The 27,285-nt window shown below is 41.0% G+C and overlaps 1 protein-coding gene across 6 annotated transcripts in view; it reads right to left on the bottom strand.

Moving 5' to 3' along the window:
- TTC12 (tetratricopeptide repeat domain 12) overlaps positions 1–27,285 on the bottom strand; it is a 220,595-nt gene that overhangs the window by 39,888 nt on the left and 153,422 nt on the right. For all 6 annotated transcript variants that reach the window (XM_085647350.1, XM_085647352.1, XM_085647351.1 and 3 more), the window contains 4 exons: positions 11,644–11,713; positions 9,783–9,871; positions 9,109–9,277; positions 3,330–3,422 (listed from right to left, as the gene is read on the bottom strand). In XM_085647350.1, coding sequence (XP_085503476.1) covers positions 3,330–3,422; positions 9,109–9,277; positions 9,783–9,871; positions 11,644–11,713 — 421 coding nt within the window. The remainder of the gene's footprint in view (positions 1–3,329; positions 3,423–9,108; positions 9,278–9,782; positions 9,872–11,643; positions 11,714–27,285) is intronic.

Genomic DNA, 27,285 nt, shown 5'->3' with positions numbered 1-27,285 from the left:
CTTTGTTAGCTACCCCAGCCTCTGCTGCCATCAGCAGCTGGCTCCCACCAGTTCTGACCCTCAATTTGGGCGGGAGAATCAGCAGGAAAACCTGGAGAGAAAGGGAGGTGGGCCCACATTTGCCAACCCCACCCCCACCCCTCAGGTGTGGTAGAGGAAGTGAAGCACACATCTCAGTCCCCTTCATCTTGAAGATGAGGGGACTCCCCCAAACAGGACGAGACATATGCCCCCTCCAACGGGAGAGTGGTATAAGGGAGGTTTTAGACACCCAAGGGAAGGGACCTATTGGTCCCAACCTGCACACCTCATAACGCCCCTACATCTAGGTATTTAGGGCACCCCAGAACCGTGCTCCTTACATTCAACCAACTAAAAAGAAGAAGGACCAAAGACCTGTGCAGCAGTGGAAAAGACGAAAATGACTGACTAGGCCCCAGCACTATCAGCCTGTCTCCTCCACCAGCAACCCTGCTTCAAGAAACAGGTGTGGCCTGCAGACAGCAACCTCAAGAACCCCTGAGGACCTGTGCTGTCTTCAACAAAGACTCCTGTCTCCCATGAACACCAGATTTGTCCAGCAAAGAAATCAACACCAGTTTCCGGATCCCAAAGGATCCATGACACTGCACCACTCTGCACCTCACCCTTACGGCTCGAGTTTGAGTGACACACCTCCCCTGTGGAGTATGCCCAGCAATCCTGACCTCGTCTGCATCCGTGGCTGACCTCTCGAGGAGGCCCCCTCGGCGCCTGCAGCCTCTGTTCGAAGGATCCCCCTGACCGCGACCAAATCCAGCTGATAAAAAACGACTTTGGGGAGCCCAGCCAACGGTGCCCAGGTTTCCCCCACCTATCCAACTTACTTGCCCACATATTGGTTGGCTTCGTCCATTTTCCTGGTCCAAACCTGCAGCCTCTATTCACAACCAACGACCTATATTGGAAAGCATTGGGCGCCCAACGCTGATTTGCACCCTGCACCTGCCCGCCCTTGTGCCACTGGTGGTGTAGCTTTGGTGCTGCTTTGTGGCCCCCCCCGTGCTCACTTCAACCCCCTGGGCATTTGCCTTAAGACCACGGGTACCTACCTGCAGACTGTGCCTCTTCGAGGTACCGCCTCAATTGGATAACATTGGGCATGTTGACCCCTGCACCCAGCCACCACAGTGACGCTGGTGGTGCAGTACCTTCCGGTCTTGAAGATTGCCCTGTGTCCTAAACCCCCAAAGCCTGGGGAAGTAAGTCGAAAACTCACTTGCAAACTGCTTAACCTTGTTTTCCTCCACAGGATTGCATTGTAAGTTCTATCTATTGCATTGAACTGTCTAACATGTATCACTGCAAAAACATACAGCTGTACCTGATTGACATCTACAGAAAACCGTCTTTAAACTGTAAAGTATACAACAGCATTTACAAAACATTACTGCATTCCTGAAAAGAATTGCTACTTTTACAAACTGTACTACTTACCTGCACTATGGTATTTTATTACTAGAACCAAGAATCACTAAGTAACAACTTTTTATACAAACAATTGGTCTGGCTTCAATCTGTGAGTGTATGTTATCATTTCTTGCCTGAGTATGTACAATAAATGCTTAACACTACCCTCTGATAAACCTAGCTGCTCAGCCCAGCTAGTACTAGCTTGAGAGTAGGTATTATCTACGTTATCCTCTGCTATACCTCTGGTGATCCACTGGACTCTGTGCACACTATACCTTACTTTGGTATAGTATATACAGAGCCAGCTTCCTACAGGGTGCACTAAGCTTTGCCCCACATTGTTATATAAACGCCTAACACGTGTACTCTTTTGAAAACCCTCTGAGTTTCATTGTTTCAATTTTCAAACTCTAACTTTTGGTCATCATGTGAAAGCTCTAATAAAGTCTTGTCTCTACCCTTTTTTATTATGATAAGACATCTTGCTCCGAAAGGTCCAGCAAGCCTTTGTTATATCCTGCCTCAGATCCTCATAGATAAACTACTGCAATGACTCAAAACTGATCAACCTGCAACAGTTCCAAAACAGGCAGATCTGCCTAGTTCTGGGACAGTCATCTAGAGAGCATTTTTCACCAGTGCTCATGAAAATGAACTGGTTCTAGTTGAAACCAGAATTCAGTTCAAGGCCTTCTTCATGGCAAATAACGTTAACCATCAAACAAGCACTTTCTTGTCAGTTAGATTTACTGTGCACTTCCAGGTCTCTGCACATCAGTAAAGATCTGCTGTGTGCACTCTCAAAGAGAGGCAGAGCGTTCTGCCTTATGGTTGTTAAGAACTTAAATAAATTCCCTAATGAGAAATGCAAGACAGAGGAGCACTCAAGCTTCAGGAAATAATAACACATCTTCCTTTTTCAATAAGAATAAGTTCCAAATGTCACTTACTGATGGATGAATACCCTTACATCACCAAAAGACCAGTAGTGGTGCCTGTAAGCATAATTAGCATCACACAGCTTATTAAGCAAAGCCCTTGAAGTCAAATTGTGGCCCATGCTTGGTGAAAATTTGATTACCCACATCGCTCTGGGTTGTATCGTGTTTCTTATTGGAAAACCCTGGTTAAAGGCATAATGGGTATATGCAACAAAAATCTTTGGGGAAAATTAACGCATTCCTGCACACACATCACAAGGGAATAGTTATTCCATTGCTAATTTATTGACTGTTTTAATATTCTAATATAATACTGTGTAATCATTTAATTTTAAGACTATCTTAAGGGACAGCTGTTTTAACCAAAATGATAATGTCATTTTATATGACTCTGAGTCTGTTTAATTGTTTTATAATGTCTGTAATGTTTTATGATTCACATATGAAATTAAATGAAGCTTGACTGACTGACTGTTTTAATGTTTATGTTATTGATTAGAATTGTGTTGATTTGAATTCTGAAAACTGTAGTATAATGCTCACTTCCTGGTGTACACTCTAAAACGACAACAATCAAATAAGGTGAGGGGCCTCAGTTTAGGGACTATACGAACCGAGCAAGGAAGGTGCTAGCAGTGGACAACATCTGTTGCTTACATTGTCTTCAAAAATACGTCAGTGTGCGGTTTTCAAAGCATATATTTGATAAAAGATGCTGCTCAAGCCATAATGCATATTATTAATTGCTCTTTCTCTTCTTATTGCCATTCATCCTTCCAAATAATAAGACACCTATCCTGAGACTTGGGTTGCATAAAAGATCAGTCAATGTTCACATAATCAGCATTTACAAAATTGGGAAACAGGACACATTCACATGAGATAAAGCAAAGAAGAAAAATGACAGTATAAGGCTAACTGAGGAGAAAAGCTTACTGTTCCTCCACTGCAACACTGGCCAGCAGTCCTATGGCAATCCTGGCTTGTGAGTCAGATGATATCACAAATCCCAGAAGGCACTGCAATAACCTGTTTGAAAAATAAGGTTTCTCTTTTAGGGTACAGGTGTGCAACAACATGTAGAACCTCATCCATCTCACATTTACAAAGAAACTGCACAGCAATTTGCAAATCTCATAATCAGGTTGGGCTAAATAATTAGTTATGCCTTACCACTCAGGTGTTTTGTAGTACATCTCTAAAAAAAAACTAAAAGCAAAGGGCATCAGGTTGTCAGTAACCAAAGGTTGTTCAATAGTATTCCGAACGGGGGCAGAATACCACTTTCATTTCATGAGCTGAGACATTTTAAGGCATGGGAAAAGTGGGCTGTGGCCCTGGGGCCCAGTCTGTCATGGAGCCCCCTACCAGAGTCTTATCAACTCTTGGCCTGAGCTATCTGTCTTATTTTGACAGTCCTGCCCTGATATCCTGGATTGCTGCTTAAATATAAATGTCGATTTCCTTTAATTTATGTTTTCAGCAAAGGGAGACTGGGTGATGTGGGAGTTCATCACAGATATTTTGCAGAGAAATGGTTTTTGCCCCATGTAACATCCGTAATAAGTTATATTTAGAACTAAATAATGTTTCATTCGGGAGCAATGGAATGAGACCACAGAGACTATTTCTAATAACACTACTACACTGCAGTTACACCACAATATTGATAACTCAAATGGTACTGTTTTGACTGCTAGTGCATGTTTTCTGAATATTAGGGTCCAGATTTACTAACACTTTGCAATGGGTTTTCTTTACTTTTGTAATGCAAATCAAGCGCAAAGCATAGTGGTGGTAGTTACTTCCAACTCAAACCAGTATTTGCAATGAAAAGATGGATGTAAAGTAACTCAAAGTGCTTTATGGCAAGGCGACGTACCATGGGTGGCACATAGGCGTTCCATGCAGTCATCTACAGGTTTTGATGCAAATCCCTGTCTACTAACAATTTTACACAGTGATTTGCATCAAAACCTTCCACCTCCTCAAGGCAGGAGCAACACAGGACAAATGTTTTATTTATCCATACCTTTCAAACAGCATGTGTGCTGCATTGTACAGCACTCACACAAATCAGGACAAGTAATAGAGCATTGTTTTTGTTTGGGGGGGCGGTTGCCTTCCAGTACAAAACTTGACCTGGATATAATCCACACATCCTTTCTCTAATGTGCATGGGACACATCCTTGCTCTATAGTGCCAGGGTGTGTGTGTTGGTGCACAACAATGGGGTAGAGAAAAACAGTACTACATCTTATTAGATATGAAGTTGTTTTTCACCCTCCTTTTGACACAATGCAGCGCAGCAACTTAGGTTGCTGTTCTGCGTTGTGCCACACTTGAGTACATTTCATCATAGATGTAAACACATTTGAAACATAAAGTGGTGTCTGGAGTATATTCATATTTGTTTTTGTGAACCACACCCCACTCACTTCATATTTCAGCACATTTATATATTTATAAAATGGCATATGCATCCCTTCATCATAGTGCTTGTTGAACAAAGCTGCAGTTAGACGGTTGACTCTGTAAGATCTGTGTAATATGAAGAAAGCTGATGCTGTCAGATGTCTAACTTGAAAGACAGATAGGAAGAGATAGAACTGATGCCCGACCCCGAGTCTGGAAGATCTGTGTAACATGTGCAATGGGTTTGCTCTTTGGGATCTGATTTTGCACACTTGTTAGAAACATAGAGATGGATTAGAGGCTTGAGTTTAGAAGATCTTTGCAACCTGAGGAGTTGCTTTCAAGGTCTCAAAGGCATATGTAAACTTGTGGAATAGATGTTTGTGTGACGCCTGTGTCTGTATTAATATCTGTTTAACTGGAGAATTATTTTTCTGATAAACGCTAGAATGGGTATGATCTATTTTATCTGAGCAAGACTCTATTTACTAAGTTTGGAATCTGTAACATCTGTGCAGACCCTAACTACCAATGTCGCAAAAAAGAAAGGTGTAGAATATTTTCAAGTTTAAGGAACATGTACAGCTAGCATAAAATGCTCCTGAAATTATTGCAATACACCCCACATGTATCTTTAAAAAATGACTTTTTAAAAAAATCCTTAAAGCCTTTTTTAGTTTTAAATTCACTGATTTTTAAATATCTCTCCTATATTTGATGAACAGTAATTGCACTATTGCAATGACTTTTGCAAATTGCATCTTTAAAATGTGTAATTTATACCTCTTATTAAGTGTAAATTGTTCAGATAGGAGTCCCCAAAATATGTTTCTGCCCAGGGCCCAAATATTTCATAAGATGCCATTGTCTATGAACTATCCTAAGAGGGCACAAGGGAGCTGAAATAAATTCAATGTTCTTTTGAACAGGGGTCACCAAAATGAGTTTGGTCTCTGTTCATAAAGGCGTATTAATTATCTTCCTTAAAAAAGCTAAGGATCCGGAAGATCCAAGTCAGTATCGTCCAATTACCCTACTTAACTCCGATTACCAGGAGCTCCCCGACTCATACTCTATGTGCCAATGATTTCGTTCTTTTCCTCTGTGCCGAAGAGTCGAATATAAAATCCACCTTGCTGTGACTGAAAAATATACAGGACTGAGAGTGGACAAAGCCAATGTGGCAAAAAAGATGTTCTACTTTTCAATGCAGATCCACAGGTTCTTCTGGTCATAAACACCAAAAGATATTTAGGGGTCAGGGAATCAGAAAGGTAAGATGATCTCTATGAACCACACTAGGCCCCTCTAGTAAGCAAGGTAAAAGTTCTTCTAGAAAGATGTAAATCTTTTCCACTGTCAAAAATAGGTAGAGTTGCATTGACAAAAAGGAATGTACGTCCTCTTTTTCTTTTATTTCTCTACTTTACCATGTTTGTTTTACGCCACTTTTTTAAGACGGTTAAGTCTCTAGTTATTAGTTTTCACTGAGGAAATCAGCATTGAGAATCAGCCTAAAAAATGTATACCTCCAACAAGAAGAAGGGGATCTGGCATTTCCAGATTTGCACTCGCAGCATCCCATGCACTGACTTAAGTTTGATTAAATAGTGGATTGTCACAGCACTTTTTTGAAAATATTTTCTTCCAACTGGAAATGTAACAAAGTCAGCACCTTGTGGGTCTTGCACAAACTGGAAATGTAACAAAGTCAGCACCTTGTGGGCTTGCACAAACTGGAAATTTAACAAAGTCAGCACCTTGTGGGTCTTGTACAAACTGGAAATGTAACAAAGTCAGCACCTTGTGGGTCTTGTACAAACTGGAAATGTAACAAAGTCAGCACCTTGTGGGTCTTGCACAAACTGGAAATGTAACAAAGTCAGTACCTTGTGGGTCTTGCACAAACTGGAAATTTAACAAAGTCAGCACCTTGTGGGTCTTGTACAAACTGGAAATGTAACAAAGTCAGCACCTTGTGGGTCTTGTACAAACTGGAAATGTAACAAAGTCAGCACCTTGTGGGTCTTGCGCATGATGTATCAGATTTACAGGTAACGTTCATTTAAGAAATTTAAGTGCCATCTTTTCTATAATATACTGAGGATTATAATTTTAACATTTATCTTAAAGTTGCAACGAGCATTCGTCAGAAATTGCTGCTACGTTACGCCTGATTTTATGAACTGGTTCACATGCATCCTGCCAGATCACTGGCCGCTTCAGAACAACAGGTTCGGCCTTCCTTTTGCCAGCAGATAATTTCTAAAACTCTGCCCTGGTACCGCTTGCATAATCTCCTGCACAATCTTCATCATTTCAAGCACCATCACTACCCTGACGGTTTCCCCACAACATACTCTTATGCACATGTCTTTCCCTAGGCAATGTGACACCAATGAGCTACGGGGTTCAGAAGACCCAAACGTGCTACTAGGATATGTAAAATCCACGTTTGAGTATAAAAACCATCTGCAATGCATTTTGGTAAATGAAGTTCTGCATTTCTCAAAACGAGGAATCCAAATTCCACTTGAGGAGTTAAAATAATTTCAATTGTAACCAATAGTGGGCATGTGTTCTGGGGGGGAAAAGCTAACTTAATTGCAGTTTCATCCATGGCGACAGAGAATTTCTGTAGTTTTCAACTGGAATTTTTCTATAAAAAGCCGTACTTTTCTTTTAAGCCTGACATTCACAGTTCAACATTCAAACTCTGTTAAGTTTCAACCTTGTATTTTTTTTAACACTAACTCTTCACCCTGTTTGTCGAGTCTGTTAGAAAGATACTACAGAACCAATAGTTCTGGCCTTGGCAAACTTGGCACTAAAGTGCGTTTCTTTTTAGGTGGATGTGCACAACACATAAGGGAAAGTACTATCACTAGCAGTGCCAAAGATTCAATGACAGAAGTTGACCCACTTTTCTATACTGCGTGCTGTAGGTGGTGGAGGCAAAATTGTGAATAAAAGTTGAGCAGATTCATTCATTGATCAAAGAATATATAAATATATATATTGTTATTGATATTTTTGACTACATGAGACTTGAAAAACAGCTAAAGCTGTCTTTAGGCCAGACCAAAAATAGTATAAAAGTATCCAAGTACCCAAGATTAGTATTTCAGGCAGGTTGGTCAACGAGCAGAGCAGCTGTAAGGGAATCCCACCTGGTCAAAGTCCAATCGGATCTTTTATTCAAGCGAACATACAAAATGCCTTAAAAATATACACCAAATTTAATAGCTTTTGGTTAGTGATTAGTTTGGTATAAAGCCGTAAAGTTTTTTTCAAAGAAATTCAAATACATAGTCCAACATTGTGGGACACATGGAATGCTGAGTTAAATAACCAGTAAATAAAATAGAATTTTGAAGGAAAAATCAAAACGGGTGCGTGGGGCGCTTTTTCTAGCAATGGCCAACTGGTGGTTAGTGAATTATCTCCGCATATTCATTAAACTAGCTTGATTAAAAACGTCCAGGGGTCATCTGCGGTCAAGGTAAGCATTCCACCACCTCGAGTAGGGTCCAGGGGAAACCAAAGAGGGGTAAATAATCTTCTGTCTCAAATATGTTAAATAGCAATCGTTGTAAGCTGCCATAATGGGATATCTAAATAAAAGAAAAAATTGCCATTTTCCTACTCCTCAACAAAGGATGGCAATTGTGGGTGATCTGTTGGTGTTCCAAAAAGGGCCCAGGGTGGAAACAAAAGCAGTAGGCTCCCTGTCTGACACAGGAGTCAGCACAGAACCTTGAGGTTACAGCTCCTCCACCATGAAATGGCAACTGGTGAGGAGTTATAAATATATATCAATCGCCACCCTTTCTCTGTTTCCTGAAACTAGGGACAAAGCAGTCACTGGACATGGCCAAAGATCATGCTCAAAGGACACCGGTAGGTGGATGATAGGCCCTAATATTCCGAACACTGCTGGGCCTAGTCTCAAGCCATGTCCTGTGGGCACTGGGGGCTGGGAGACTGGTCTAAGAACATGGTCAAATACTACAATCAGTGTTGAGCGGGCTGTGGCACGAGGGAGACTGCACTTAGGTTTAGTCAAAATCCACGCCCTCTGTCCAGAACTGTTGGGCCCATCCGAAGCCCATGCTCCGCCACCTCTGGGAGCGAAAGTCTAGGCGCAGAGTGTGAACGAAAGCCAAGCCCCACTCCCAGACCGTGCTGGTCACCAGTATTTTATTGCACACCTATTTAAGTGGACAAATAACATATTGTGTTTAATGAGCAATTATTTACACAATGCTGCCGAGTTTATATAGGAAGTCATTAAGGTACCTGGTGGGATCGAAATGACTGATAAGCAGGAGTCTCCCGTTCTGGTTCCGTGCCAGGTATTCAAGCAGGTCCAGGCACTCCCTCTGGATGTCTGGCACCCCCGATGACAATAAGCCGAAGATGCATCCATCTATACCAGGGTGTGTCACTAACAATCTCTGGTTTTCATCTGAAATAAGAAAAGAACATGATCACCTATTGCTGGTCACTGAAAACTCTACGAAGGCAACACAAGAGAATACAGAATAGGCCTGCTCCAAGACGTCAAAGTGCATCAAAAAGAAATGATATCTTCAAATCAAGACTGGTTGGGCGAACACGAACACAAATCTTCAAGTTCCACCGTTATGGTCCCTCACATTCTTGAGGCATTTCCTCATTAATTACATATTTGGCAACCTTCTTCCATTAACGTGCTACTAACATGGGAAGAGGAGTTCACATCATGTGCACCCTGCTCTATAAAGATCATCATGTCTGGGCCTTCCTCCAACTCCAGACCTGAAATGGCAGAGTAATCGAATACTACATACTAGAGGCTGCCAACTCACCCATTTAAAATTAATATTGTTGTTATTATTTAATTACTATTTTACTATATTACTAATGCATTACCCCTTGTACAATTAATCCATTCCGCTCCAGGCAGCACCTACATTTAAGAGCTATTTTACCATTCTCTCTGCAGACTTCATGCCAAAGAGCGATGACCGCTACGCAAAGTTCCACTTCCATCGGATCTTTTCCCTCTTTTTCCAGGCACCTACAGAAAGAATACATGTAATGAACATATGCCAGGTGGGCTAAAGCGGCACAAAGCTAGGCACTGAGCAAGGGTACTTATTAATGTGGGTCTGGTAGCTGAGTAGATTAATGAATCCACTCCAGGAATCTGTGTTTGACTTCATGGCCGCAGATGTGAATTCAAGAGGATCCACTCAGCCGTTCATCCTTCCGAGGTTGTGTGAAAACAAAGCATTTACTATTCAAGCCTAAGATGCCCCACGGAGTGAAAAGAAGGCATGGTGTGTTATGTTAATATCATTATTGAGAATAATGCTCTCCTTAAAGACACATGTTGGACTGCCTGTTTCCTTCTCTATATAAGGCAGGCAGGGGGACAAGGGAAACTACGTAGTAACAGTGAGAATAGCGGTCTGCTGTTGCAGCAGTGAAGCATATGCAAGACCAATCATATAAGATCCTTGCATTTCTAAGTATATTGTCGATTTTTTCCTTGTAATAAGATTGAAATTCTGCCTATTGTTGTAACCTTCCTCTGTTCAAAATCCAATAAAGAAACCTAAAAAAAAATATTGAGAATAATACATACTTCTGAAGCTTAGACAAGAGTTTCAGAACTGTAACCCCAAATTTCTGAAGTGTCACTGAAATTTAGGAAAGAAATGGGTTTCTTTCTGTGTTACTTTCGTGCAGAATTTTGTGTTAAATCCGTGAAGAAATTGTTCATAGGATGAAAACAGTGCAATTTTGCCACGACCTGATAAAATTGATGAGTGGCTGAGCAGTAGAACAATATTGCATAAATCTCAGACCACAATTATGGTATAAGGAAGCTTCTGAAATAAAGGTCAGTGTCAAGAGTGGGATCTCTAGGTAAAAGGGCCGGTGAGTCACTGACATGGTTGATGGGAAGAAGTGTAATGTGCAGGATCACGAGGTTCTTGCTTCGGAATAAGTTAGGGCTCTTTGTTTTGTCAATTCTTGTGTTTTTGACTCTCTTAGCCTGCGGGTCTAACAATAATACCATATAAAAAAGGAATAAATCATTGTGCGCATACTGCATCACATTCAATAAGAGCTGTGTTAATTGTAACCTCCTTAAGGTATATCGTATGGGACGGTTAGGTTGTCTGAGCCTGGCCAGAGACAATCTCTGACATCTTGCAAAGTTTAGTGACCGTGCTTCTATGAAAGGCTTCTCCAATGAGTAGCTCAAGAGCTACTGGTAGCTCTCCAGCTACCTGTAAGTAGCTCGCTTGTGTCCAGTCCAGCCTATTAAACTAGAAGCTTTTGCTGGACTGAATGCATGTATACCAAAATTAAAAAGTGTGTAGAGTAGAGACGTAAATGTGTGTATATTCAGAACTGATCAGCTGATGTCTGAATTTCCAAAATCTATTTAAAACTGATACTTGAGTTGTAAATCATGTGGGCGTTGGGGAGGTTTATTATTCATATTATTACCTAGGTGCCAGGGGCATTTAAGGTACTGCTGTTATGTATTACCTATGGAAATGTATTCCAAAGCCTTTTTTTACATTCCTGCTGGGAATCCTGCCTGATGCACTCAGGTAATCACTGCGGGTAATTTTACATAGAGTGGCCACTAACATAACCTCGTCTGGTGTGGTTGCTATTACGACACTAATGATATTAGTAGCTCAGGTTGATTTTAATTTATCATAAATAACTCTTATTACAGATAAGTTTGGAGACCCCTGGATTCTATGACAAGCTGTCTGTGAGGCGGAGCACTTCAGACACTGCTAATCTGCTCAGAGATACCCTTACCGGCTGATGGCCTTGTTGTCGCCAATGATACTAAATCCATTACAGGTCCTGAATATGGTACGTTCAGTGCCTGAAATAAAATTAAATAATAAATCAGACTAGCTCAATATGACTTATGCACCTAGTGATGAAGAAAAACAATAAAATCTGCATGCAAACGTTGCTTGCTTACAAAACAAGGAAATCTAGTTTCATTAATGGTTTTCAGGTTTATTCTCAACTTTTTTCTGTATAAGACACACATTATCAAACATATTGCCTAAAGGTTTGCCAATTTGCTGTCATAAAGCCTGCGATATGTAAAATCACAGGGTTTGTGATCACTACATGGCATTTTTTAATATACTAAACCCATTTGGAGATCTGTAACAACCAAAGTGCAAAATGGGTTTAGAAAGGTATAATGAAAGACTATTTGGAAGGGGTTTGTTTATGGCGTCTTCTCTAAAACAGAGTTTTATTGCATGCATCAATGTTTTGCAACTGAAATCTGGTCGAAAATCATTGAAAAGTTGAGATTGTAACACATTAGCAAATGTGAATGTAAAAATCAAGGTTTGTTGGGAAGCAGTCAGTGGTCCAAGGGGCTACTGCCAACTCTCAAACTTAAAAAAAACACCGCTTTTTTAAATGAAGCCATGTGTCACAAAAATAGTCTGCATTTCAAGGAAGGAAGAAAGGACAGCTTTATTTGACTATTGTATTTAACGATCATAAAAGCACATAAAACATACAGATAAAATTGCATTTAAAACTGTACAAATTAGTAAAATGATCAAATATCAATATTTACAGAGTAAATAAAGATTAAATCAACTCTATTAAAAACCACATACAGAAACAGGGGGGATACACAGCAGTATAATTCATCAGTTAACATAGTCTTCGTGAGTTGAAGCACCTTCTTCAGGAACATTGATAACCTCCATGCTACATGTTCGTGCTCCAGTAACTGCAGTCGGATTAGAGCCGGGCGACATTGCCTCAACCCCTGTTGTTTTAAAAGTGGTATTATCCACACTTTCCTCAACTCTACATAAAATTTACAAAAAATGACTAAGTGGATGGTGGATTGCTCAGATCGTTTATCGCAAGGACAGAGTATCAACGTACGTGACCAATCGTTCATTTTTGTGACTGTCACTAGTCTGTGAACATTGCCCAATCTAAATCTTGTTAAAAGCAACCTATCAAACCCACGGGGTACAAATAATAAACACGGCTCCATTCCCAAGGTAGTGAGCGTTAGTTGGTGTTGCATGACGCTAGGCTTTAGGATTTCCTCTGATATTCTTATAGAGCCCAATAATTCGAGACCCTCTTTCTTTAAGGCCTTTCTGGTAGTCGCCAACATAGCGCTCGGGTTAGTGAAGTAGTCTGGATGACCCAGATCATTCATGAAATCCCGTACAAACCTAACCCAAGGAATTTTAAGGGCCCCCTCCAATCTGAGAGTATCTTGCATAATCTCCCTATTTAGTTTGGTCTGATCCTTACTCCATAACCTATACCATAAAAGTATAGGTTCCAACTTAATGAGGTCAGAAATAAAGGGGAGACCCAACTCCTCGGGACAGGCATAAGAGGAGGTACTGGGTGGAACGGATAAGATGTACCTCAGAAAGGAGTTTTCCGCAGTTGGGAGTGCAGACGAATTAACATAACCCCACACCCCAGACCCGTACATCGTGGCGGAAATGCACTTCTCCTTATATATTTGCAGGAGTTCGCCTGGTGGCTTCCTGCCCAACGTTTTTGCAAAAGATGCAAGTGCACTAGTTGTCCAAGAGAATGCCAATTTTTTGATAGTTATTGTTTGGGCCCATGAATCATTTTGGCTGAATAAGATGCCAAGATAAGAAAAACTCTTAGTTGAGGATAATTTCCTGTCATCGACAAACATATCTCTCAACCTCTGGGTCCCGTGGCCACATCTCATGATATACGTTTTAGGGATGTTTATACTTAGGCCAAGATCCTTCATGTAGTTATTAGAATTGTCTAGGACCCACTGCAAGCCTATTTGTGTGTGCGCGCCATCAGTACGGCGTCATCCGCGTAAAGCAGAGCTGGTATCGGTCGCCCATTAACTTGGGGATAGTCTTGGTCCTTCTTTAATAGGGCTTCACCCAGTCCCTTGATATAAAGATTAAAACGGAAGGGGGCCAGCACACAGCCTTGCCTGACCTCTCTCCTGATAGGGAAGGCTTTAGAGCGCTCACCACCCAGGCCGTAGCGCACACTAGCAGTAGCTCCACTATACAGATGCTGTAAAAAAGCGATTATATGTGGATCCATCCCCGCAGACTTAAGGACCTCCCATAATTTATTGTGCTTGACCGAATCAAAGGCCGCGGTGAGGTCCACAAAGGCCAAGTATATTCTACCCTTTTTCGCTCTTGTATATTTTCTTATTAAAAGTGCTAGGCTAAGGCTTTGTTCAATAGTGCCAAGCCCTTCCCTAAAGCCATACTGTAAGTCTTTGTATTTAAACGTGATCACAGACATGGTGATCTGCTGACCCCAATAGGCCACCATCCATCCATCTGAAGGCCTCCAATCGTAATGAGTTGCAATTTGTGCCCTACCTCAGGAATACTGATGAAATAGTCCATATTGTGACACACTACGATTTGCAATTTTGTGAACAGACCTGTTAGTACATGGATCGATTTGCAAAATCCTTTTCAATTCGTAAAAAGTAGACGCCCATCATGCAGCCACTAATACTTGGTATATCATGCCCTTAGAGGTGATGATAAAAACAAGTACGTTAAATATATATTTGTAGTAATACACAGACTATAAGTAGTGCATAAAACTCTTTAATGAGTTTCCTTTAGAAGGACTCACTCCAGAACACAGCTGATAACACCCTTAAATTATTTCTAAAAAAGAACAAACTTTTGTCACCGTAAAGCCTCAAAAGACCCAACAATTAAAGCTGCATACTTGCTCCCAAAGCAGTCATCAGATCTGCTGTTTAACCAAGTGCACACATTTACATTTATTTTCGGTAGCAGATACCCTAGTGAGAAGGCGTGTTTCTGTTTTTTTACTCTCTTCCTTGGCTTTATAGAACAGGAGGCAACCTCTCCCTTCCTTTTCAGCCAGAGGCACCCTAAGATCCTCATTATTCAATCTGGAATGCTATTCTTTTTTAAATTAAAGTATGCCAAGCATTATTGTAAACATGAAAAAAGATTGGCAATGTTGTTCTTAAAGGATCATGAATACCATTGGGGTGATCTAAAAGCCATTTACATTTAGAGGAGACTGATTTTTCATTGCTTCTCATGCCTCATGGTGTCGCAGTCTCTCCCCAAATAAGTCCACTTTGGAAGTGCCCATGGACCCCCATTGGGAACCGTACAGTGCGGAAATCCCATGTGGAATTTCATACAGCACGATTACAAGAGGTCCAGGGTTCCTGCTTTTGAGATTTACTGGCTGCAGGAACAATAAACCAGATTTTACTCGCCGGTAAACCAGCAGGTAAAATCAAAGCAACCCATTTTTCATAAATGTTTTATTCAAATTCACTCGGAGGCATAGCATCAAAATTTAAGAGCATAACTCTGTTCCTGACGCATCAAAAAGCTCCTCATATAGGCCGCACGACAAACACATACTGATCCATCTGTGGCACTCCACAGAGTAGCGTGCTACCCTTACGAAATACGCCCGTTGGCACCTCTTTAGGAGTTTGAAGTACTTATAAATACAAGTACAATACAATAAAACATACTCAAACCCTGCAAACCATTATAATGGAAAATACAGAGCTTAGCAATTACTATTAACATAACCTATCCCTGCCTCCAAATCTAGCATTATGAAGAAATCCATACAGGTAAATAGGGTTCGTTATAAGACATTCTGCTTTCCACATTGAGCCTATTATGAAACAATCCACATGAGGCATGTGTATTTGTTTCCACGTTTAAACAAAATCTGAATTGTTGCTCTTTCCTCCTACTATCAGTAGCCCGATTTAGAAAGACTCAGTGAAGGGTAGAGGGAGTTGTTTCTTCTCTTTTGGTGCTTCACCGATTTGGAATGTACTTCACCTTGGCATGTGCCCTACGGAAGGATCCTATTTTTATTGATTATCTTTATATCTTTCCTGATGTTAGTCAGTTAAGTACCAAGATGCCTTAGGGCGTTTATGCACTTCATAACTAACAACTCAACTCATATCTTGTATGTGTAGCATTTCAAAATATTTAAATGGGAACCCTTGGGCTCTCAACACAGGACCGGTGGCAACTTTAGAAGAAATTGGGCAGAAATTATTTGCTGTGGCTTTTGTCCTTCAGTGATGGAGCATTTTTACCCAAGACATAGCAAAGGTGTCTACTGCCTGATCGGTGGGTACACTGAGCAATAGCTCATCTAGGTGAAGCCTGATCATGTAATGTATGTCTAACCAGGGGATTCCACCAAAAACAAATGCATGTATGTTCAGGTTCTCGGAGTGCATTATAAGATAGATGTAGAATTTGTTTTAATGTGTGGCTTGTGTGGTTTTTCACTAGAATGGTGTCTATGCAGATGTAGTACACCCACACTCCCCTTGTGCTGGCATTATATCACTGTGTCCTGCATCTTCAAACTAGTTAGGGAGCAAAATGTTTGCAAAACCTTACTCTTCTGTCGAACTTAGCCTGGGTGTGTTAAAAGTAGCATATTCCTGATATAGTCTATAGAAAGTTCCAATGCAAAAGTGTTGCATAATGAAAACACTACTCTATTCACTACGTGTCCCAGTGTTACAATGACAAACTGGTAACCATGTTGTCTGTCAGGTGTCTTTCTTGTGCCCCGTTATAATGCACATTGCCCCTGCAGGATTTATAAAAACAACATATATATATTTGTCAACCTAACAGATATAGAGCTCAGTCTTGCGGAAAAACGACTACTTGCTCTTGGTTTGAGTTACTGTCCTGAATGTAACTTCAACTACAGCGAAACCCGAATCGATGTTTTTAAATTTATCAGGAAGCTTAAATTGACTACACCATCAATAAACAACCTGAAAAAAATGGGGAAAACAAAGAACAAAATGTAAGAAATGAAAAAAACCAAGTGACAAGCCAAAGAGAAGCAAATGAAGAAGATCCACCAATGAACCTTGAATAATCAAATCTGTCTAATACTAACATTATCAACCTCATGGCCGGCGATGTACAAATTATGAAAACTCTTCATCTACTAAGTACAAGTCAAGACGATAACAGTAATATGCATGCCAGCACACAGGAACTAGCAGAGGTAGAAGTTATCAATATTTCATCTTCAGGTCAAAGTCCATTCAAGCCCATCTCTACCATTGTTCCCATTATGCCCCGCGATGCGGTTGATATTTTTCATGACAGGATAACGGATGAATTAAAGAAACTCTACAAAACAAGAAACAGACATACCAAAAACAGAGCTGGTTCCAAATATCAATCATGCTCCTATTTCCAACTCATGAAAAAACATAAGAACAATCACGATGTGATAATAAATAAATCCGATAAAGGGGGCAATATAGTCCTGTGGGGCAAAAAAGAATACAAACTGGAAGCTTACCGTCATCTTGATGACAAAGACTGTTATCGCTAAATTGGTGCATCTGAGATTACTAAAATCAATAAAAATTACAAGGATGACCTCACTATGTGGAAGAGAGACAATATGATTAGTAAAGATGAATTCAATTTCCTCAACAATGCTTATCCTGTTCTTCCAACTGTATATTTTATACCTAAGGTGCATAAAGGCACAAATCCTGTTCAAGGTAGACCGATAATTTCAGCAAGAAAAAGTACTTTTGAGAATATTTCTCGCTACATTGATTTTTATTTGCAGGATTTTGTTACTAGTTTGCCCACCTATCTACGTGATAGTAAAGACTTTTTGCACAAACTTAGTACCCAAGTGTGGTCATCTGAATATCGGTTTATAACATTGGACATTGCTGCCCTTTATACTAGTATCAGGCACACAGACGGAATCCAAGCAGTCGAACATTATCTTAACAAACGACCTGTTGAATTCTATTCCCACAACATGATGTTAATATCCATGATTCGTTGGTGCCTCTTCAATAATGTTTTTACATTTGATGGCTGTTTGTTTCAACAACTACAAGGAGTGGCTATGGGGGCATGCTTCTCCCCCAGCTACGCGTGTCTTCACATGGGCTGGTGGGAGGAGCATGTCCTACAGAAAGAATATGGGGATATTTGGAGCAGACATATAATTCGATGGTGGCGTTATATCGATTATGGAGAATAAAAGCAATTTATGAAATTCATTTGGAGTACTATGGAATCATCATTTTTGTAAACATGGAGTTTCAACATATACATTTGTGTATCGCTAAGCAAGCTGTGCACTGGACTGAAGTGAAATCTCGCTCCTTCACTCGGCATTATATCGATGACATTTTTGTTACATGGCAAGGCACTCAAGAAGAGGCTGAGGAGTTTGTCAGTAGAATTAATGTAAACACTAGAAAACTTACAATTTACTGCCAATATTGACAATTCATTTTGTAACTTTTTAGATATCAAGGTGTATATCAATCAAAACTGTATTGAGACATGTCTATACCGTAAGCCCTCAGCTGGAAACAGCATTTTGCACGCCAACAGTTTCCATCCTGCTCACACCATCACAAGTCTCCCATATGGCGAATATTTACGCATACGCCGAGCTTGTAGCAACAACTTAGATATGATTTTCCATCAAGACGAAGCAACACAAAGGTTCCTAGAAAGAGGATATAACCCTAGAAAGCTAAAGGCAGCCAGACACAAGGCCAATAGTAAAGACAGACTAACCTTACTAAGTAGTGTCAACCATACATTTTCGGAAACACAGCCAGATGACATTGAACCTAATAGGGCTGTATGTAGGCTAATCACCACATATAGTAAACAGGCCAATGACATAAAAACTATTATCAACAAACAATGGCCTATTATTTTGACCGATGCTGCTTTGAAGCAGGTACTTCCAACTAGGCCCACTATTACTTTCCGCAGAGCATACTCAATGTACAATGACTTAGTTAGAACCAGTCCTGAATTAGAGTCTAAAAGCAGTTGGTTATCTCCAAAAATGGGATTTTACAGGTGCAGCTCTTGCCGCGCCTGAAAATTTGGCAAAAATACCACCAGCTACACCACTGCTTTCTCTACGGAGAGTTTTGAAATAAAGGGCCACTTCACCTGCCGAACTGAATACGCGGTCTACATGTTGCAGGGCCTATGTGGACTCAAATACATAGGCAGTACTAAGTTGCCAGTGCATGCTCGAATTTTGCAGCATCTGCGAGCAATAGTAAACTCTGATCCCTCATACCCAGGCGCTAGACATTTTAAAATCGAGCATGCCAATAATCTAAATTGCTTACAATAATGTGTTCTTGATTCTGTACCTATCAATAAGAGTGGAGGTAATTGAGAGAAACAATTACGACAACTAGAATCTCGGTACATTATTGAACTTGATACCAAATATCCTCAAGGTCTGAACACTGGTGAGGATATGCATAATTTCTTATGAAGTTAATCTGGTCACTTTCCATCTATTGGTTATCAGTTGAGTTACTGTAACTTAGGCTACATTTTTAACTAACTAGTTTTCGTAGGACTATTCATGTTAGGTTTAACTCTGTGTACTCTAAATTATTTTAAACTATATAACTTATCAAAGAAATGACAAATTACTGAAATATTTACATTGTTTCTATATCAGTTTTCTTTATATACCACCATAGCTCTACCTAGTACCAGTATTAATGTAACCTACTATTTTTATGTATAATCGCAATTTCAAATTGGTGACATCATATGTATTTTATTTCATTTACTTTTGACATATTTGTTCAAGAGTAATTGATCGGTTATTCCTATAGGATTTCATCACAGAGGTTTCATTCCTAACAAAGGGAACTACAGATTGGAGTCTTTTTTCAGTTTCTATTGTAGTGCCATGTTTTTAGTCAGGTGATGGGTGGGGTATCCTTTTAAATTCATTACGATGTGCGTAACGCGATCATGTGAGCAAGGGCCAGGAGGCCCGAAACGCGTCACGAGCTGTGCACTTATCGTAATACAATAAACTTCAATTTTCAGCACCGGCAATACAAGTTGTCCGTTCCCATTCATGTGCGTGAATGCACATTTGGAGAGTATTTGGGTATATATATATATAAAAAAAAAATATATATATATATATATATATATATATATATATATATATATATATATTTATCTCCAAACATGCATAGGTACTTGAACTATGAGTCTTTAATCGTTAAACCGCTACGCGTTTCAACACATTTGGTGTCGAAACGCGTAGCGATTTAAGGAATAAAGACTTATAGTCCAAGCGAGCTGACCTCTGAGAGTGCGTTATTACCTTTGCATGCTTGGATATTTACGGAACCGGCTTGAGAACAGAATTTAACGCATGGCTGTTATTATAACATGCTATGAAGAGCCACTCATTCTTTGCAGGACATTGCCTACCAGCAACAAATACTAAGTGTTCTGGAACTTTAAAGAATACTTATATCATTTGCATGCTAGATCAAAATGTGTTGCAAAGTTATTTCAAGGCATCCACTTTTTTGCCAGTTCTTTATGGCTGGTGGTCATCTCATGTGGGAATTGCTCAATGTTGGGTGCTAAACAAAGATATTATTTTGATTTAGAATAGTGCAGATTCCTGGCAGAGTAACTAACAGGCAGTAATACTGCCAACTGATTGGCACTCACATATTTATTTTCGGGACGAATAGAAGATGTATTAGGATCCAAACGGGAGACTTGCCATTCACACATCCAGAAATCAGGTGCGTTAACACACTAGGATCAATATTCTGAAACTTGCACGTGTGGCCTCAAACAAGCTTATATTGCAAAGGCCTTATGAGCAAAGTGAAAACGTTCCATTGTTCAGCAGTCAGACATTAGCGTCTTTCTGAAGATGTAATTAAAAATAGTTTATGAGCTCACTCTCATTTCACAGAAGGAACTTTTTTCTTGAAATAACTTTGTGAAAAAGGGCTCCAAAGCGCCTTGGACTGAAATCTGTAGAAGCTGCTTTTTAGCTATCAAATCACTAATTCCACTATTTAAAGATCTGTCAGTAGCCTATAAACATTGTCATATTCACTGGAACATGTTGTAATCCTATAGGGTTTGACAAATGGTTAAAATTCGCATTGTTTCACTCTATTGTCTTGTATTGGCTCTAAGGATAGCTCCATCCCCTTTATTGAAGTGTTGCACCACCTCAATTGGCTGAGCTGTTAGCCACCCCCCCCCTGCCCGGTTCAGGTATAGTTGCACCCCTAAATAGGTTTCTGCTACAGTTAGCCATGTTCTGTCTGCCTTATGTATTTTTGTCTTTCTATGTACATTTTCTGTCTATCTGTCTCTTTGTTCTCCCTCAATCTCCGTTTCATTGGGCTGTTCTTTCTGTTCTCTTTAACTGTTTGTTTGTCTGTATCTTCCCAGGCCTCTACTCTGCCTCTACCTATTCTGTCTGTCTGATAATCTCTCAATCGGTAACCCTCTCACAAACGATAATGGGCCACAAAGGGACTCCATTCACTTTGTGAATGTTAATAAAAATTCTTGAAGAGTAGGCATTGGATCCATTGACTGTTGCCATCTCTTACATTTTTTATTTAAACTTTCAATTTTTTTTTAAATGCATCCCATTTTCCGTAAGCAAAACGGGTTGAATTTAAACAAAAATGATTTATTTACAACTAATCACAGACACAGTGGCCTGTTAACCTCAGCAGGCCACCTTCCCTATGATTGCTGCAAATCATATTGGGTCTCAATTTGAGACCTATAAGATTAATATTTATGAGTAAGATCAAATTGCGACCCAGCACAAATCAGGTTTTTTTACTGAATGGATTATATAAAAGTCAGTGCGCACTTTGCGACCACTTTTACCAACTCTATTCTTAGTACTTCTGGCCCATGATTCCTTCTTCTTGAGTAACCCACAGCAGGTTATTTCCCTCCCTTGTTAGACATCTGAACCAAATGTTTAACCAACACAGTCTCTCAAGGCCCTGCCTTGAGTCTAACCCAATTGCACTAAGATCTCCTGGGCCAACCTAGCTAGCTGCTTCAAGAGTGCAGTACTCTCAACTTGTACTCTCAACTAGTGGGAGTCTGTCCATCTCGGTCCTTGCTACTAAAGCATGAAAATCACTCTCTTTACCCCTCAGACTACCGGACAACCACTTCCTCTTTGAAAGAAGTTTAAAACGGTGCTATCTCTTTCCTGCAGTGCCTCTGAGCTTCTGACAGATCTCTACCGTCTGCTAGTATATTCTTGTAAAATCAGTGCCTGGACGCAAAATTCCTGAGAAACAGCAGACATATTTTAATATGTTAAGTAAAACTAATAATATTGCATGGTGCCGGAATGTCTGTTGGTCTGTTTGTTGTGTCTCAATGTTTTTTTTCCATCTGCCTGTTCTGACAGATCTTTTTGTCTGCCCCTCTGTGTGTCTTTTCTCTGCCTCCATCTGTTTTGTTTTCCTAATACCCCTCAGAGACTGTATATTTTCGGTTTGTCAGTGTTTTTCTTATGTCATAGCCTTTTTTCCATCCACCTGTTCTAAGAGCTCTTATTTTCCATCCCTTCCCCCCGCTGTCTGTCCTCTGCGTATATAATTTTGTTTATGCCTGGTGTTTTTTTTGATCTATCAATATGTCTTCCGTCAATCTGTTTCTCATTGGTTCAAAAAAACGTGGGACTCCATCAGACTTCCAACTAACAAATAAACTATCTGGTTGTGGTAGGCAGAAACTAATGTCAAAATCCACACAAAATTGCTACCAAATTAACTGACATTTATGCTCACTATGACATTCCACGACTAAACAACATCTGCTCTAAAGCTTCATCAAACCTATACCATCACCTTTCTCCTCTCTTCCTGACCAATCAAAGGTACCCTTTATGTTTAGAAAATTACATTCACAACCTGCCCCTCCAGATCTGCTCTCTCCCACTAGTAACCAGGCCTTCGACCTCTGGCTAAATTATGACTCGCCCTCTCCCGTCCCAGTAGCTCAACAATATACTCCATCTCCTCAATTCAATCACAACCAAGCACTATAACCTGCACCTCTTTATTCTTACCTTTCCTGCTCCACACTTAACAACCAATACAGTTCTTGCTTGTAAATCTTCATTTTCCTCAACTACTATCTACTTTCCTCTGCCTCTTTTCATCTGGTCCTTGCTATTTACCATAAAACTCCTTCAAATGCCCTGCTGCTCCCCTTTTAAAGCCAGTCACCATATCTTCCACACTCTTCTTCTCCTTGGCTCTGTCAATAATCTGGATGCTCCTATCTCCCGTGCTTCTTTGCTTCTTTCTCCCGTCTGGACTCTACCAGCAATCACCTGGCATCTCTCTTCACATCTCCTATCCCAATAAATCTGTACTGAGCATGCTTGAGTAAGAATGTTACCCCCACCTGTCCTTCTACTCCTCCATCTGAAACTCCTACTTCACACATAAAATGCTCCCAAATACCCCTCAAATCTAGTCACAGCCTCTGTAGCAAACCCCTGAACGCAAGAGAAATGAACAAAATCATCTGAACATATTTGCCCTGATATCACACTCCTCTCCTGATCATAGGCCCATCCCCAGACCCGGCAGACCTCATGAACTCCAGGCCCATCTCTCGGCTTCCATTCACAGCCAAGGTCATCGAAAAGGCCATCAACACCCAGCTAGCAAACTTCATCGAAGCTAACAATGCCCTGGACATCTCCCAATCCGGATTCCGGAGCAACCACCGCACCGAGACCTCCCTACTCGCCGCCATCAACGACATCTGCTCCCTCCTCAACCAGGGTGAAAAGGCAGCCCTCATACTCCTGGACCTCTCAGCTGCTTTCAACACCGTCTCCCACTGCACCATAGTCACCAGACTCAACGACGACGGCATCCGCTGCAAGGCCCTCGACTGCATATGGTCCTTCCTCACCGGTAGAACTCAGCAGGTCAGGCTTCCTCCCTACTTCTCGGAACCGACAGAGACCAACTGTGGAGTGCCTCAGGGCTCCTCTCTCAACCCCACCCTCTTCAACGTCTACATGCCCCCCCTCGCAACCATCATCAGAAACCACGAGCTCAACATCGTCTCCTATGCCGACAACACCCACCTGATCCTCTCCCTCTCCAACGAACCCAACATCACCAAACACAACTTCCAAGAAGGGATGCAAGCCATCGCCACCTGGATGAAGAACAGCCGCCTGAAACGCAACTCCCGCCCTTGGAAATCCCCCCATCCCGATGGACTACGCACAAAACCTCAGCATCATACTAGACTCATCGCTCACAATGAACTGCCAGATCAATGCCGTTTCCTCGACCTGCTTCAGCACCCTCCGCATGCTTAGAAAGACGTTCGGATAGATCCCATCCGAATCACAAAAACATGTCATGCATGCACTCACCAGCAGCAGACTGGACTACGGCAACCCTCTCTGCGCCAGAATCAACAAGAAACTCCTTTGCAAACTCCAGACTGTTCAGAACGCTACAGCCAGACTGACCTTTGACATTCCTTGTCGCAGTCTCATTACCCAACACCTCGGCGATCTCCAATGGCTTCCAGTCGAAAGAAGAATAACCTTCAAACTCCTAACCAACGCGTTCAAGGCCCTTCACAACACCGGACCCACATACCTGAATAACCACCTCTACTTTCACACACCCAATAGACACCCCTGATCAGCCGAACTCTCTCTGGCAACCGTCCTACATATCTACAAGACCAGAAAGGGAGAAAAGTCCTTCTCCTACCTAGCATCCAAAGCCTGGAACGACCTCCCCCTCCACCTCCAGCTTCTCCCACATTGCCCCAGTTCAGGAAGGACCTCAAGACCTGGCTCTTTAAATGACCCCAGCACTCAGAGCCACCCCTGCCCCCACCACCCAGCGCCTTGAGACTGTCACGGGTGAGTAGTTGTGATTTACCAACCCTGATTGATTGATTGATCATAGAAACCTTGCCTAAAAATGATGCTGAACCTTTCCATCACAAAACCATAAGCCTAGGTTACAAAAGGTTGTGCAGAAACTATCAAACTAAAATTAGTATAGCAAGTCTACCTATTATCCACAAAATATTAACTTTGACCAAAGCCAACCCAGACTGCATTACCCCAGACTACCGCAACTTTAACCTTCTACTAACATTTAAACAGTCATTTCGGTTACTGGAAGTACAGGGAGATTTCAGCACTTGGTGTGAAAAACAGGAACAACACCAAATAAAATGCCTTTTCTCTGACCTGGAGTTTATAAACTTCTATCAAATTGCCTATAGGTCCATTCAGCCAGGCATGCATTGTATGAAAGAATTGTTTCTGTCATCAAGAAGTGTACTATCGCTCAGTCGATCAGTACATAATCACTTCAATTTCACCTAGTACAATCTTCTGAAAAAAATATTACATCTTAGACCTTAGGTGAAGCTAGGCCTATCCTTCTTCAGCGTGCAGCTGTCTATTATCTTATTGGTCAACTCTATAAAACAGCTGAACAATTACACCTTGTAATGAGCAGCAAATTCTAATGTAGCGCTAAATAGTGCTGGAAAGGTGACTGGCTAACCCCAGAAATAAAATCCCTTAAATACTTTTTTTTCTAAAGGGTTCTCTAAAGGCACTCAAAGAAATCCCTCAAAAAAAGAAATGGAGCGTCTCCAACAATAATTAAAAATGTAAAAAGCCACAATCAAAGGAAACTGTTTATAGTATTTCAACTCCATTTCAGAAGATACCAACCCGCTGAGTGCTCAGACTTGAAAGTGGCTCACATGAACAACAATGTGACTCCTCGGCAGAGTATTCTATTTCAAGAGACAAAGAACTGGAAAAGTAGCTGGAGAGAAAAAAGATGATAGACAAAGCAAGCAAACCGCATACAACCTCAGTTACTCTCCTTCAACCTCCTTAACATAAAATATTTCACTAAAACATCATAAAATGCTGTTTCACAACAGGTTCACCAGCATATTCATGTCCAGGTCATACATTCAAAAATACCCTACTCAGTAGCTCTGCTTTCTAACCGACGATAGCCATTATCAACTGCTCTTTGGAAGCAGAAACTTTTCCAAATGAACTCAAAATGTTCTATACAAACCCGATTATAAAAATGGGCTTTAATATTATTGCCCTTCAAATTATCAGCCATTAGCCAATATCAGCTTTTTCCTAGATAAACTTACTCAAAGATCTTCCACCAGGCAAATATCAGCATTCTTGGAAGAAAGAAACCTTTTCAAATCAGATTCCCCCATTACCTTAGCACTAAAGCAACACTGTACATAAGTAACATTTCGGGCCAGGAGTGGGTTAAACATTTTACCACATTCATGTATAAACTGCTGGTAGACAAGGAGTGCAATGATACATTACAAGAGTATTTAGATCACTCCACTCCTTTTCAGATTTCACTCTAGGAAGTGGATGATGCGATTCGATTTAGGGCTACAGGAAAAGCCCCGGGTCTGACTGGCTCACTATGGATTCACTTTAATGTAAGTCTAGATATGTGGGGTCCCCTGCTTACCAACCAACTTAATAACTCTCTGTGTAAAAGGGTCCCAGAGTCCGGACCCTTTCTATTATTGTACCAGTTTTTAAGGAGGGAGATAGGGGGTCCCCTAAATGTTCCAGGCCGATATCCCTCATTGACAGTTCGGTGAAGATTCTGGGAAGGGTTATTTTCAACCGGCTGCAGACTTGGGCTAGCGATTATAATATAGACTTAAAGCCCGCCGTAGCGGGCTTTACCGGCTATTAAAGGCCCGCTCCAGCGTTAAATGCCAGAGCCGAAGCGAGGGCCTTTAACAAGGGAGTGGAACTTTAATAGCCGGTACAGCCCAGTTACGAAGGGCTATAAGGCTATTAGAACATTCTGCCACTAGAGGGCAGAATGTTCTAACAAATAAAACAAAGGCCTCTCGGAGCCTGAGAGGGTTTAAATACCCTACGGCTCCAAGAGGCCTTTGTGAAAACATTAGAATGTTGCTTTGCGGGCCTTTACGGGCCAGTAGAAGCACGGAGCACTCCATTGTCTTCAATGGAGTGCTCCACATTCCAATGTTCTAGTATACTATACCCCTAGCAATATGGTTTCCGCCCCGGGCTAAGTTCAGTGGAGCAGTGCTTGAACTTGCATTTGATTGTATGTATACCATTGTTAAGCACTGCCCATTGTACCTGGCTTTCATGGACCTGTCATCCATATTTGATTGCATGAATAGGAGTAAATTGTGGTTGATTTTAAATCAACCTATGGGTAGAAGTTCCTTTAGTTAATTTCTTACATTTTCTGCATGAACATCTAGGGGCTAGGGTACGGTACAGCCAGTCTGGGGAACTTTCATATGTCTTTCCCCTAGCTAGTGGGGTGCGTTCTGGCACCCCTTTTTATTATCTATATTAATGGTCTAAATGCCTACTTGTCTAGCTCTACTACAGATGTGCCAATAATTGCCAACTCTATCATCCCGGCATTATTATATGCCGTCTACGCTGTTTTCATGGGCAGGACGCCCAGTGCCACGC

This window comes from Triturus cristatus, chromosome 3_2, assembly GCF_964204655.1.
Source record: "Triturus cristatus chromosome 3_2, aTriCri1.1, whole genome shotgun sequence".
NCBI lineage: Eukaryota > Metazoa > Chordata > Amphibia > Caudata > Salamandridae > Triturus > Triturus cristatus.
Note: the sequence above shows the minus strand (reverse complement) of the source record. Positions and strands in the feature narration are given on the sequence as shown.